Consider the following 14,915-nt stretch of genomic DNA (forward strand, 5'->3'; position numbering starts at 1 on the left):
GTGTACACATAAAGAAAACACATTGCAGGTACAATTCTCACCCCTGCGTTCCAGACTTAGCATGGCCAGCATCTTTCTTTCAATTCCTCGGGAAGAAGTAGGGCGAGGTTGGGCATCCCACGGACCTCGGGAGACAATCAATACCTGCGAGCAGGTGTAGGTGATTGGAGCTCAAATGGGGTGGGCAACTAAACCCTCTTTATACCCCTTGGGTCACATGGGCTTCTTCCTGGTCTCAAGTGGCCAGTTAGGAAAAATGGCTTTGAATGCCAAGTTTCCCACGAAGGGTGCAAAGCATAATTCACACCTGGGAAGATGCAGACAATGGGCACCTCTGGTATGTGATGAGCGAAGATTCCTCTCCTGAGACAGTGCAGGCGTGTCAATTACTGATCCTAGCCATCACGGCGACGGGAGGCCTCCCAGTCGTCAGCTAGCCCATTTACTGTCTGGTTTCTGTTTATGGTAGAGTCAGGGACAGGCACCACACCTGCGTTCCCAAGGCATCAAAGGCTGACTGCCTTTCTCTTGTTCTCTGGGGGGGGGGGAAACAAGATGGGGTTCGGGGAAAAACAAGATGGGGTTTGTGTCTGGCTACAGCTGTATAGACATAGTCTGTGTATCTCACACACACACACACACACACACGTGGTAACACAGCTACTCCTCTGATGTATAGATCAGCAAAGTCATTTGTCCATGGTCAACTACTCAGTACCAGAACTGGGAGTGGCATGCAAGAGTTCAGGCTCCCAGTTTTCTGTGGTATGTTGTTTGACTGTGCTTCCTTAAAGTATGTCTACACTGCTCGCTCTTCATGACTGGAGGAGAGCTCTTCCAACAATTAAAAAAAATGAAACCAAAAACCTGAACTAGGGGTGGTAACTTAATTGCTGGGAGGAAAGCGATGTGTAGTGCTTTTTAGCACTAAAACTTTCATTGCTCAGGGGGTGTTTAGAAACCGCTTTAATGAAGTACTCTAGAAAGTTCAGGAAAAGTGTTGAAAGAGAAGAAAATATTAGTTTAGTTAAATATAGAAAAAATTTGGTTACCTTTCTGAGGGGCAAGGTAAGGAGGTAAGTAGTTAGCAAGGCTGTTAGCATTTTCTGAGTCTCTTATTCAACATAGCAGTCATTTTGTTAACTAATTGTACAGTTGCTTTGCTGTCTGATGTTGTGAAGCACTCAAAATATGGGTTATTAAATTAGTCAAAATATGGGTTATTAAATTAGTGAACCCCAAAGCATTTAATTACATTAACAAAGCACAGTATTTCACAAGTTTAGGTTTTTTGCCATTCTCACTCAGTTGATACCCTTTATACATGAGTTACATTTCTTTTGTTTTTCTTAAACAAATCAGTGATGAGGTGTCTTAAGAGCTTTTATTACAGACAGTGTGTACTCCAGTGCTGATGACTTGAGAGCTTTCTAGATAAGCCAGTATTTTTCTGAAAAGTTTTGCTCAGTTCCCCTCCCTCCGCAGACAGGCTGCTGCCACCCTGTGCTGCTGCCTCTGATACAGAGGCAGTAGTGTGAGGTGGCAGGGGGCTCTCTGGGAGTGCATTGGCTGCTGGCCCTACCCCTGGGGACTATTGAATAGTCATGTAATCGCTAAAATTTGATGTGATTACACGATTATTCAATGAGTCGACCAGTCAGTGTATGGCACCAACAGGCTTGCGGTTGGCTGTGTGGGGGAAGGCAAGCAGCATATGCCCACAGACAGGTACAAGCAGCAGGACCAGCTGAGTCAATGGGAAAGCCCCCTCCCAAGGAGTTGAGTGATGCTGTGCTAGTATTAGCGGGCCTTCACAAACTGCGATGGGCAGACATAAGGCCTAGTGTATTACACTTCAACCCAGACATCAGTCAAGCTAACACAAAGGGTCTGTGGGAATGCTGAGAGCAGCTTTACAACGCCTGCCTCCCACTTCCCTGAGTGTAACCCTCTAGCCAGGAAAAGTTCACCCCCCCGCAGTTGCTCCAGTCTAAGGCACTGGGCAGGCAGGGCACATTGTGCTGTAGAATAGCCTTTGGCAGATTTCTTACATTTCAGCTCTTAACTATTACCTAACTAGCCAATAACCCATCATACAACGGAATTTTTCGAGACTCTCCTCCATGTCCGTCTCTCTCTCCTCCTCCTCCTCCTGCCTCCCCCCTCTCTCTCTCAGCTCTCCTCCACCTCCTGCCTCTCTCTCTCCGTCTCTGTTTCTCTTCTCCTCCTCCTCCTGCCTCTCACTCTCCCTTTCTCTTCTCCTCCCCCTCCTGCCTCTCATTCGGGGGCAAGCAGTGCAAGCATCTGTTTGGGCTCCACGCTCCTCATGCAGCATGGGGAGTGCGGAGCCTAAATCGCCTCTTGCTCCCCACGGTAGCCCAGTGGAGCGGTGCAGAAATCTGCTTAGCGCTACAGTGATAGGCGAAGGGGGGCAGAGTGGTGACGTACACGTCTCCCTTCCCCTCCCGCCGTGGCGCTCGGCTGAGTTCTGCGCCGCTCAGCTGGGCCGCGGCGGGGGAGCAAGCGGCGGCAAGCTGAGCAGCACAGAACTCAGCCAAGCACCATGGCGGGAAGCAAGTTTGCCCCCCAGAGGCAAGTCTGTAACGCCACAGCATTACAGACTCACAGACACTGGGCTACTATATATATGATTAATCTAACTTAACACAACCACATTATTAGCATGATAGGCAAGAAACTTGATAGGCTACAAGTGTATTAAAAGCTTTGCTAAAGTCAACACATCCCCTGCCTTCCCAATGTCCACAGAGCCAGTTACCTCATCGTAGAAGGCAATCAGGTTGGTCAGGCATGACTTGCCCTTGGTGAATCCATGTTGACTATTCCTGATCACTTTCCTCTCTCAAAGTGATTCAAAATGGATTCCTTGAGGATCTCCTTCATGATTTTTCCAGGGACTGAGGTAAGGCTGACTGGTCTGTAGTTCACTGGATTATTCTTCTTTCCTTTTTTAAAAATGAGCACTACATTTTAGAGATGTAATAGTATACTTGATTAACTGATAAGCAAAAGGAAAAGCTGCTGGCCTCACCCCTATGGACTGTAGAATAGTCGAGTAACTGATAAGAATTCATGAGGTTAATCTACTATTCAATTATTTGATATGTAAGATACCTACTACATTTGCCTTTTTCCAGTCATCTGGGACTTCCCCCGATCTCCATGACTTTTCAAAGGTAAATTGCAAGTGGTTCTGCAATGACATCTATCAACCTCCTCAGCATCCTCGACTGGATAAGATCAAGCTGCCACACTCTAAAAATAGTGTAGTTGGGGTTAGCATGGTGGTAGCCTAAGTTAGCTGCCCAAGTTCATTCCCTTTAGGGGTCCAGCTGGGTTTGTACTCTAGCCCAAGTTGCCACCAATGTCACCCCTGGCTATGCTATTTCTAGTGCATTAGCTCAAGCAAAGCTAGTGCACATAAGTCTACTTAAGTAGGGAAACATTCTGTCAGCTGAAATAAAGATGTACCTTAAAAATATTAAAATTGGAAGAACGTAATTCAGTAAAGGTTACATCTACCAAATTTGGCAGACATGAGCCTGACCCATATTACCACATGATAGGTTTGTGCTGCAGTATGTCCTGCAACAGTACAGGTTATTGCAGCTGTGTTTTGTAAAAATTGTACCTGGAGTTGCAGGGTTATTTGTTCTTATTAACTCTTGGTCAAAGTTCTCTCTCATCTTTTCCATCCATGTGCCAAATAATTTTGTGTTTGTGTACACTAAGGCATGTGCCAATGTGCACCACCCGTAGAAAAACAAACAAAAAAACCCTATCCATGGGCACTTTCCTAATCAGCTGGGCAGCATTTGAATCTCTCCTGAGCAGACACACAAGTGCACAGATTACAGGGAACACTGCTCTAAATCACATTTGCTCAGTTTACTAGTGTCATGCTTTTTTGTTCTAAAAGTCCAAGAAAGTTCTCCTGAGATCTGGCAGTAGAACTGGGAATCCCTTCTTGCACTAGGAGCATGGTTTTGTGGTTAAGCTACTGAACGGACGCTTGAGGTCAGCTTTCACTTCCCACTTGAGACAAGGCCTTCTTTTGTAATTTTGGAAAGGTTACATTGTCCCCAGCTCTACACCACAGTTCCCCATCTGTAAAGCTGCGATTATATTATTTTGTGAGTGATTCTGGCAATGGCCAATAACCTCTTCAGCAGTAGAAGTTGGGAACACAAGAAGCATCTTAAAAATTCCAATGATTGCTACCATCTCCCTTACCCAGAATCCCCCTCTTCTTTTTGCTGGATGAGCATCCAGATAGTGCTTTTCCGAAGCCTGCTTGGCTAAGACAAATATTGCTCTGCTAAGGAAGCTGGCATAATGTATCACCACATGTGTGTGAAGGGGCTGGCATTGGTTTGAAGCAATTCAGTTCTTATCAATAAACCAGAAAAATACAACTGAGATGGGGCTACTATAAGATGGGTGCATAATTGGCTGGATAACAATTCTCAGAGAATAGTTATTAATGGTTCACAGTCATGCTGAAAGGGCATAACAAGTGGTTTTCTGCAGGGGTCTGTTTTGGGAGTGATTCTGTTCAATATCTTCATGAATGATTTAGATATTGGCATAAAGAGTACGCTAATTAAGTTTGCAGATGATACCAAGCTGGGAGGGGTTGCAACTACTGTGGAGGATAGGATCATAATTCAAAATTATCTGAACAAACTGGAGAAATGGTCTGAGGTAAACCAAATGAAGTTTAATAAGGACAAATTCAAAGTACTCCATTTAGGAAGGAACAACCAGATTCACACATACAGAATGGGAAGCGACTGTCTAGGAAGGAGTACTGCAGAAAGGGATCCAGGGGTCATAGTGGACTATAAGCTAAATATGAGTCAACAATGTGACACACTGTTGCAAAAAAAGCAAACCTCATTTTGGGATGCATTAACAGGAGTGTTGTGAGCAAGACATGAGAAGTCATTCTTCTGCTCTATTCTGCACTGATTAGGCCCCAGTTGAAGTACTGTGTCCAGATCTTGGCACAACATTTCAAGAAAGATGTGAAGAAATTGAAGAAGGTCCAGAGAAGAGCAACAAAAATTATTAAAGGTCTAGTGAACATGAGCTATGAGGGAAGACTGAAAGAATTTGACTTGTTTAGTTTGGAAAGGAGATTTTGGAATCTCTCTCTCTGGAGATGTTTAAGAGCAGGTTAGACAGACATCTATCAGGGATGGTCTAGTCTCTAGAGGGTGCTTGGTCCTGCCGAGAGGGCAGGGGACTGGACTCAATCTCTCGTGGTCCCTTCCAGTTCTAGTGTTCTATGATTCTATTATCTTTCTGTCTCAGTGGGGTGTTCAGGATCAATTAAGTGATGTTTGTGACATGCTCATATACTGTGGTAGTGGGGGTCAGAAAAGAACTTGGATCATAGCCAGCAAGAAAGATTCTTTCCATAAGTCATATTGTACAGTGTAATCTGATTTTTTTTCCTTGTGCGGATTTGTCGTGCCTGAAAGAGCCATTCCCAACTTAATTGTCACATCCTAGCTTTCAAGGCTTGTAGTTAGATACAAATATGTTTTGTTCAATGAAAGTATTTGAACTGGAATGACAGGTACACAATAAACAGAGAGAAACACAATATCATTTTCAAAAGATTAGTGTTGTAAGAGGTGATTTAGATCTCCATGCAAACCATTCATCCAGTTCTAGTACAGAACAGGACTGTTCTCTTGTTGGAGTGAGTGTTGAACATATAATTCCTTTAATCTAAGGGAAGGAGAGTGAGACCAAAAGGGGAAAAGGAATTAAAGGAGGCTGGTGTATTATCCCATGGTGTTTTGTTGGTCATAATGATAACAACAAAGGTCTGTAATACATTCTACACTGGCAAGTTCTTCTTTGAGTAATGTCCCCGTCGGTGCTCCACTGTAGGTGATGGGTCACACAGAGCCACAGATTGGAGCCTTGCAAAGCCATTTCCCCCATTGAGCCGCACGTGCGCAGGAGGCGTCTCGAGATGCTCCCACCCAAGTGTGCTAGTCGTGTGGCTCAACTCCTCCCTTTCAGTTCCTCTTTAACCACCCTCATCAGCAGACGGAGCTCCAATATCTCCCTTGTCAGTCTGTTATCTCTCTTACTGTTCCACAAGTTATTACAGCCTCTCCCCAAGTTACGAACGAGTTACAGACCAAACACTTGGCTGTAACTAATTTGTTCGTAACTCGGACCCCATTGAGTTACATAGCGACTGCGCTGTTCTTAAGAGCGGGTCATGTTTGTAACTCGGGAACCACCTTTACGACTGCTCCATGGGAGCTTTGGTCATAAATGCGAACGGTCATAATTTGACCGTTCGCAACTCGGGGACTGGCTGTATTAGTTTTCCTCGTTCATTTACCAAAAAAAAAAAAAAAATTAAAAAATCGCCCCTAGGGATTTGAACATGGCTTCCCGCACAGTACCTCTGAGAACCGGGCTTCTCCTGGCTCTTCCCCATCTCAAAAAAAAAAAAAAAAAGAAAGAGAAAAGACAATAATGAGATAGCACCTGAAACAACCAAATATGTCAGGCTCCTCAGGCTTTAAAAATGTGAGGAGTGCCTGGAGCCCATGCCTGTATTGGAAGGCCATTTGATATGTATATGGTGTTTGGGGGGGGAACCCACACACCACAAAAATGTGACCATTGTTCCTCCCTCAAGAGCCAGAAAAGAGAGAGAGCTCCGCCTCAGGATGGTCCTGTTTGATAAAGCTTTACAGCTGGCTGAGACACAGAATGCCTCCTGACTGTGGAAAAACTCACCTAAAAAAAAGACCTGTTTCCCCACTCCCCAGGAAAACTTCAAAAAAGAAAGCCTCGCCATCATGCTCTCTTCCCTTTTCCTCCTCCCCAAGAACTAGCAGGGGAGAGACACAGGGCACCGTGGAGACCCCTGCTACCAAAGCATCTGGGAGAGCTTCAATTCTAGCACCTGAACCAGGACGTGCTTCCTCGGTGCTGGCAGAAGCTCAATAGCGCTCCATTCATGCGGCACCACATGAGAAACCGGCAGTGTGAAAAGCCGTGAAGCCACAAGGAAAAGCGGCTCGCTCAATTAAAGTGGCACCAGCTCCAACAGTGCCACATGCTTCTACACTGGCGCCATCTGTGCTGATGGACCCGGAGCTGAGCCAGGCAGCACCCGAGATGCCGCAATCAAATGTTGAAAAACAGAGCAGGCATCAATACTCATGCTCTCCTTCTGGAGGTCTATCACCTGCAAGGTCTTCAACCAGGGGCTCTCCTCACATATTAAAATCTCCACTGTTGTCTCACCATGGTCCTTTACCTGACAATGATCAGATGTCTGTATTTTCCTCACAGCATACATCTCCAATGAAGTCACACTCATACCAGTATAGGGCTTGACCACATCAAAGCCCTTGGCACTCATACTGGGCTTACCTATCCCCACCTTACCTACCACAGTGACCACCTTGGGAACACTGGGACCCATATAGACAGTAATTCTCAGCTCACTCTACACCAGCAAGAAAAAGCACGCCCCCCAACATGATCCCCGCTTCTTACAGAAGACTCAGAGGAGGAGGAGGGTCAAATTCCGGGCAAAGACCCAGACATGCACGCACTCAATGTTCTTTAATCAGATAACTCTCCATCACAAATAGATAATGCATTACATGAGAAGATTGCCTTACCTATCTGAGGCAAATATGGAAACGTTGGATGAACTATGGAAAACATCGGCATCTATTCTGCCTACCAGCAAAAGGACGGACAGAAAATACTTTATTCTTCCAAAAGACATGGAATTTCTGTTAACCCCCCTTGACCCCCCCAGCAAACTCCTTAGTGGTAGAATCAGCGCAGCAGAGATCTAAATTGCCACAGTATAGGTCTGGTAACCAAGACAAAGATCATAAGAAGTTAGATCTCTTTGGCAGAAAAATCTACTCTTCTTCCACACTGCGATTGAGAATTTCATATTACTCTGCCTTTTTGGCAAACCATGATTTTGATAACTGTTCCAAATTGGGAGATCTCATGCAACATCTCCCTGAGTCGAAAAGACATATCCTCAAAGCAGTAGTCCATGAGAGTCATACAATCGTTTGCACTGCTTTACAAACAGTATTGAATGTTGCCAATATCGCAGCTAAGGTGACAGTTACAGCAGTGGTAATGCACAGGGCATCCTGGCTACAGGCCTCTGGTGTTCCCCATGAACTTCAGTCCAAAGTAGACGACTTGCCATTTGATAAATTGAAGTTGTTTGCAGCTACAGCAGACGAAGTTCTGAATAATAGTAAAAATTCAAGGACTATGCTCTGCACTTTGAGCATGGATACCCTGCCTTATAGGCAAAAATGATACATCCCCTGTAACAACAACAGATATGGACAATATAATCGATTACCACAGAGACCCTATGAAGATACCAGACCGAGGCAGCGAGCACAGAGAAGACACTCCAACCAGGGTTGCCCTTCTACTAACCAAGCCACAAAACAGCAGGTTTGAAGGTGTGATTGAGGGTCTGCAAGGCCTCCCTAGCGATCTAATGCTGAGACAAGATGGCAATCTTTTTACCCACCATTTGCACCCCTTTCTACCACATCCATAACATCAGATCACTGGGGGCTGGAAATAATTTGAATTGGATATACTATCTCATTTACTACTACCCCCTCATACCGTACTCCCTACCCAGTCCCTCTTCAGGGACCCTTCTTACAAGGCCCTACTAAAACAAGAGATTGATCGACTCCTCATGATTGGGGCCATAGAGACAGTACCCAAGGAATTTCACAGAAGGGGGTTCTACTTGAATTACGTCTTGACAGAGAAAAAGTTGGGGGGTTGGAGACCAATCCTCAACCTCTACAAACTGAACAAATTTCTCAAGAAACACCAATTCAAGATGGTCACGCTCACGACAACTATTCCGGCATTAGATCAAGGGGACAGGTGTGCAGCCCTCAACCTGCAAGGTGCTTTCATGTCGCCATCCACTCAGCACACAGGCTTTATCTACGCTTTATCTAGGACCAGACCATTTTGAATACAAAGTCCTACCTTTTTGCCTTTCATTGGCTCCTCAAGTATTTTCAAAGGCATCCCTCAGGCAACAACACATCATCATCTTTCCGTGCCTCAACGACTGCCTGATAAAAGGGGCGTCACGGGAGGAAACCATTTCCATGACAGACATAGCTAGAACCCTCCTCAGTCGTCTACGCCTTCTAATCAACTAACAGAAATCAACACTGCACCCAGTCCAAGACATAGAGTATATCAGCACTCTCCTGGATTAAATCACAGCTCGTGCATACTTACCTCAACAACAATTCATAACTATACAAGACCTGATAAACACGATATCCATGACCCCTACTACCTGATAAACACGATATCCATGACCCCTACTACTACTACCCGTATACCCCTCACCTACCTCCAATTGATGAGTTACATGGCTGCAGCTACTTACATGGTCCATCATGCCCGTCTACACTTCCGCTGCTTTCAGTTCTGGATAGCAACCATGTATATCCCATCTCGACACTCTTGGAACAAGAGAATTACCATACCATTGAATGTTCTCTCATCTCTATGATGGTGGACATCACTGGACAATTTTCTGGTCGGGGTTCCATTTCACCAAACCGAACCCACTATACAAATTACTACAGACGCAGTTCTCCTTGGTTGAGGAACCCATATAAACAATCAAGTGGTCCAGGGCAGATGGTCTCTGGACGAGACATCATTGCACATCAACCTTTTTGAGCTGAGGGCAGTAAGAAATGCTTCTACACATTTTGCGCCCAGAATTCTTAATTGTACAGTCCGCATTCTGACAGACAACATCTCTACAATGTTTTATATAAACAGACAAAGCAGTGCCCGCTCCTGCTCCCTATGAATGGAACCCATCTGTCTGTGGAACTGGTGCATTCGTAACCAGGTCAAACTTGTAGCATCTTACCTACCTGGGGCCAGCAACACCAAAGCAGACTCCCTTAGCCATGGACCATGAATGGGAATTACATACAGAGATCACCAACTCAATATTCCACTAATGGGAATGGCCATCAGTAGAACTCTTTGCTTCTTCCCAGAATATCAAATATCCCCGATTCTATTCCCAAGCAGGACTTGGCAAACACTCCCTAGGAGATGCATTTCTGATCAAATGGACAGTCCCTCTGCATAATGCTTTACTCCTCTTACCGCTTATTCCCAGAGTTCTACACAAAATCCACACTGAAGGGGCTCTTGTCATCCTGATAGCCCCGTCATGGTTGCACCAGACTTGGTACTCATGCCTTTACAGACTAGCGGCTCAACCTCCCTACCTATCACCACGTTGAGCAGACCTTCTCTCTCAGAACAATGGGAAGATGCTGCACCCACAATCATATACTCTTCATCTCCAGGCATGGCTTTTCTCTGGTTCATGGAAGTAGAAGACTGATGTTCTCAGCGGGTGAAGAATGTTCTCCTCCATAGCAGGAGACTTTCTACGCGAAAAACTTAACTGCAAAAATGGACACAGTTCTCCTAGTGGTGTCAGAGAGCTGAAATAGACCCTCGGGCATCCCCACTGAATGCCATCCTTGATTACATGCCAGATCTTAATACGTTGGGGCTTTCACTCTCTTTCTCTAAGGGTCCACCTTTCCGCAAATAACAGCTTTTCTCGTCCCTGTGGATGGTTTCTCCATATTTGCTCATCCTGTCACTAAAAGGTTTCTTAGGGGCCTTCACAATGTATACCCCACCCCCTTATGGAACCTGAACTTTGTTTTGGATTATCTGACCAGGCCCCCCTTTGAACCACTGGCCACAGTGGTATTCCCCTTCCTCTTTATGAAAGTCTGCTTTTTGCTAGCCGTCACTTCAGTGAGGAGATTAGGGGAACTGGGGGCCCTTATGGTGGAATCCCCATACACAGTTTTCACAAAAGACAGAGTCACACTGAGACCTCACCCAGCGTTCTTACCAAAAGTCTGTACAGCATTCCACATGAATGAACCCATTGTGTTACCAACCTTTTTCCCAACAACGAGACGCTAGCTTACATACTCTAGATATCCAACAAGCATTGGCCTTCTTGGAGAGAACATGATCATTTCGTGAATCTCAGTGACTTTTATTTCCATTGCTGAATGCTCAAGAGGCACACCTGTTTCATCCCAACATATCTCAAAGTGGATATCAACATGTATAGTTAGATGTCACACTCTGGTCAACAAACCATTACAACATCCACCACGAGCACATTCTACTAGGGCCTCCACGGCCTTTTTGAACAATGTCCCCTTAAAAGACATTTACTAAGCTGCCTCATGGTCATCAGACCACACTTTCACTAAACACTATGCCATCTTACCACGACTCGCTTCCAATTCAGCAGTGACTACAGCAGCGTTATCCACCACCGCTAAACAATGACTCAGACTCCCTCCATCTGGATCAAATACTGCTCTGTAGTCACCTACCATGGAGCACCCATGGGGACATCACTCGAAGAAGAAAAGGGAGTTACCTTGTGCAGTAACAACTGTTCTTTGAGATGTGTGTCCTCATAGGTACTCCACGATTCTCCTTTCCTCCCCTCTGCTTGGAGTCTGTCTTAGTTGGGCGTAAAAGAGGAACTGAAAGGGAGGAGTTGAGCCGCACAACTAGCACACTCGGGCGAGAGAGTCTTGAGACGCCTTCTGCGCATGCACGGCCCAATGGGGGAAACTGCTTTGCAAGGTTCCAATCTGCGCCTCCTACAGTGGAGCACCCATGGGGACACACATCTCAAAGAACAGTCATTACTGCAAGAAGTGAGTAACTCCCTTTTTTGTGGCCAAAACATCCTTTCTGGCAACAAAACCAAAGCTTGGTCTGAGTGTAGAGAGTTTAAGTGCTTAAACAGAGCAGTGTGGTTACAGCACCAGCACTGTTTGAGAAGTCTCCCAGTGCTGTAGGTAAACCACCACCATAAGGGGAATAGCTAATAACTCCCAGCTCGAGATTCTGTTTATGCTGTTGCTTTACAGCACTGAAGCTTGTTGTGCTCAGAGGGGTGTTTTTTTCACATCCCTGAGTAAGACATTTACAGCATAGTTACTTGCCAGTGTAGACTTGCCTAAGCCTTTTACAGGGAGTTTCTGAGGAGCTTGGCAGCCTTTCGTAGTGTGAGCACAGATTGTCATGCTAATGAGCCTCCTGGAATAGGGGAAGGCAGATGAAGCAGGGGTCCAGTATTGAGGTGGAGGTGGAAGGGTCAATGTAATCAGACGAAGTACTCACCCTTTCTCAAGATACTTAAGGAATCTGTTTTTGCCACCATCATAAAAGGTACCATTTCCAATCCATAGTAGATCTCAATGACCACTGTGGAAGAGCACAGCATGGTGCAGTTAAAACCTCTGACAACATTTCTTGGGTTTGGCCTCTCAGCCACAAAAAAGGAAGAAAAAAAGGACACGTGACTGGGTGTTTAAGCCTTGTTTATAACTGCTGACTATCCAGTTGTTCTTGGAAAGGCATTGGCGGTGACACCCATAGTTAAAGAGTTTCCAGCAAGTCCATGACAGATAATCTGGCTGGTGAAACAAAATCAAATTGAACTGGGGAAGTTTAAACAGAATTGAGATACTAATCACTTCTCTCCTGCCGCAGGTCACAATGTGGTGCCTAGCATATGCATCAGTTGCATGAAATTAGCTCTTGAAAAATGGCAATGGATACCTGTAAGCATGCACAAAATATTGATACACTGCATTGTATTGTGCAAACAAAACCTGAGCTTGGACTGTTCTGACACAAGAACCAGTGACCTAATAAACAGTCTTCCTGTCTTGAGTCATCCTATCCGCAGCAATAAATGAGTCCGTGGTGCTTGGCAGACTGGCTTGTAGCACCATTGTCTGACTGAGAACTCACCAAAATAAATAGTAACACTACATAGGGCTGCAGGGAATGACTTAATGTGTGTGGGGGGGGTGGGAGGAAATCAAATATAAACAACCACTTGGTGGATAGGAAGACATATTAGATAACATGTTGCTAATAATTAAAGGGTGCAAGCAACAGGGAAGGGAAAGGAATGATTGAGGCTGTGACAAAAGGACAGATAACTAAGCAAATGTAACATTAGATTGAAGTCATAGAAAATCTTCATGGTTGTGAGATTTCTGAGAGTGTAGCATGGCTTTCCTAAGGAACCTGTGAATTTTCCTTGAGACAAACAACTGGAAACTCTATTCTGTAGGGAGCAATTCTGCCTTGGCCAGGGATAGAGGGGCTGGAGGATGGTTTTACTAGATTTGTCCCATGTGGGGCTGAGAGCAGTCTCAGGTGAGTGAACTGACCAGTCTGTGTATAGATTTTAAATGGCTGGTAAGGTCCCTTCTAAGAGAGACCTCTTCAGCATGTGAAATTAATGCCTCTAAAATCAACTCCGTGATTTAGAATCTTCTACTAAAATAATAATGTCCATGCAGTGTGTTAGCTTTGCTGGTCACTGGCATGTTGTTGCTTTTCAGGTCTACGGAAGGTAATGGTGAGGGCCCACCGGCAGGCTTGGTGCTGGCAGGATGAATGGTATGGGCTCACCATGGAGGACATCCGGCAGCTCGAGAAGGAGGTGCAGCTGATGCTGGCTCAGAAGATGGCCCAGTTTAGCTGCAGTGAAAATGAAGCAGAGCAACATGGAGCCAAAGATCTCTCAAGCGAGAATGATGGTGAAACCAAGGCCATGTCCTCCATCGACACAGCAGATGCTGCTAGTAATATTGGGGAAGCTGTGTCTGGCAGAGGGATAACTAAGCAGTGGTCTACATCTTCCAAATCCTCGCGATCATCAAAAAGAGGAGGTGAGATGTTCTTAAGGGGATTGATTGCATTAGGAAAACAACATACGACTGTTATTTTGGTTCAAGCATGAAGTGTGCTGATGTAAATGTGCTGATGCTAGGTAAGTGTGCTTATGTCTCACTTTCGTGGCTAACCCATATGATAGGTAAAAACTTATATCACTACTAGCCGAGTCCCTTCTTTAGCCTTTGCGTTTGTTGTGAAAGTCCTTCGTGATGGGCCTGTGACAGCTGTGTCCAACCTGTAACAGCGGCTCCTGAAATGACAGCAAATTCCACCAGAGTTACATTACCAAATGGGAAAATTGGGAAAGGCATTGTGAGCTGGTGGTAATGATTGGGTCTCAAAAGAAAACAAGCAGGGCACCATGGAAAGAGGGGTGGTAATTAGTCCCTGTCATCAGTGACATGGAAATTTTTCTAAGGTTAAATTCCTCATGCTATGTTCTCTCTCTGGACGTGTGCCTGTCTGATGTGAAATACTAGATACAGAGACAGAGCCACTGAATAGGCCCTGATCTGATTAATTGTTAGATTCCATGTCTCCTGATTTGGATTTCTCTGAAATACAGTTAATGTGGTAGGCATAATCTTCCCTGGTCAGCGATAAATGTTATTGCTTGTCATTTATTTCTAAGGATGAAATTGGCTCCCAGGCTGCTGCAATGTAGTTTGTACTGCTACGAACCATAATTGGCCCTTTGGGAGGTGAAAACAGGTTACTTATGTTGGTGAAGAGGGGGGTGAGTGACAGCTGTTGCATTTTGCTGCTGTTGCTGTCCTCTAGCCATCCTTGACTATGGCAATCAGATGCCACCTTAGATCATATTTGTATTTCCTTTTAAATGGTATGTAAGAAAAAATGTCCAGGAGGCTCCAATGAATCTCATTGAAGGACTCACTTCAGGCCCATGAATCCCCCCATGTTGTAGGAAGTCACATTCTCTCAATTATTCTTTCCACCCCTTTTTTTCTTGACTTTCTCTATTTGGAAATGATGAATTCTGACATCTTTACTCGGTGTTTCCATCAATCACAAGTCGCATC

At 45.0% G+C, this 14,915-nt stretch overlaps 1 protein-coding gene and 1 long non-coding RNA gene across 14 annotated transcripts in view; one reads left to right on the forward strand and one right to left on the reverse strand.

Annotated features, from left to right (window-relative positions):
* PITPNM2 (phosphatidylinositol transfer protein membrane associated 2) overlaps positions 1-14,915 on the forward strand; it is a 263,306-nt gene that overhangs the window by 190,940 nt on the left and 57,451 nt on the right. For all 13 annotated transcript variants that reach the window (XR_012896010.1, XM_075898565.1, XM_075898564.1 and 10 more), the window contains one exon: positions 13,539-13,868. Coding sequence is in view for 12 of the 13 variants with exons in the window: in XM_075898565.1 (XP_075754680.1) it covers positions 13,539-13,868 (330 nt within the window). In the remaining variant the exon portion in view is untranslated. The remainder of the gene's footprint in view (positions 1-13,538; positions 13,869-14,915) is intronic.
* LOC142818511 (uncharacterized) overlaps positions 2,234-14,915 on the reverse strand; it is a 39,580-nt gene continuing 26,898 nt past the window's right edge. The window contains exon 3 of the long non-coding RNA XR_012896013.1: positions 2,234-2,966. This is a non-coding gene — a long non-coding RNA (uncharacterized LOC142818511). The remainder of the gene's footprint in view (positions 2,967-14,915) is intronic.

The sequence above is a fragment of the Pelodiscus sinensis genome, chromosome 15 (assembly GCF_049634645.1).
Source record: "Pelodiscus sinensis isolate JC-2024 chromosome 15, ASM4963464v1, whole genome shotgun sequence".
NCBI lineage: Eukaryota > Metazoa > Chordata > Testudines > Trionychidae > Pelodiscus > Pelodiscus sinensis.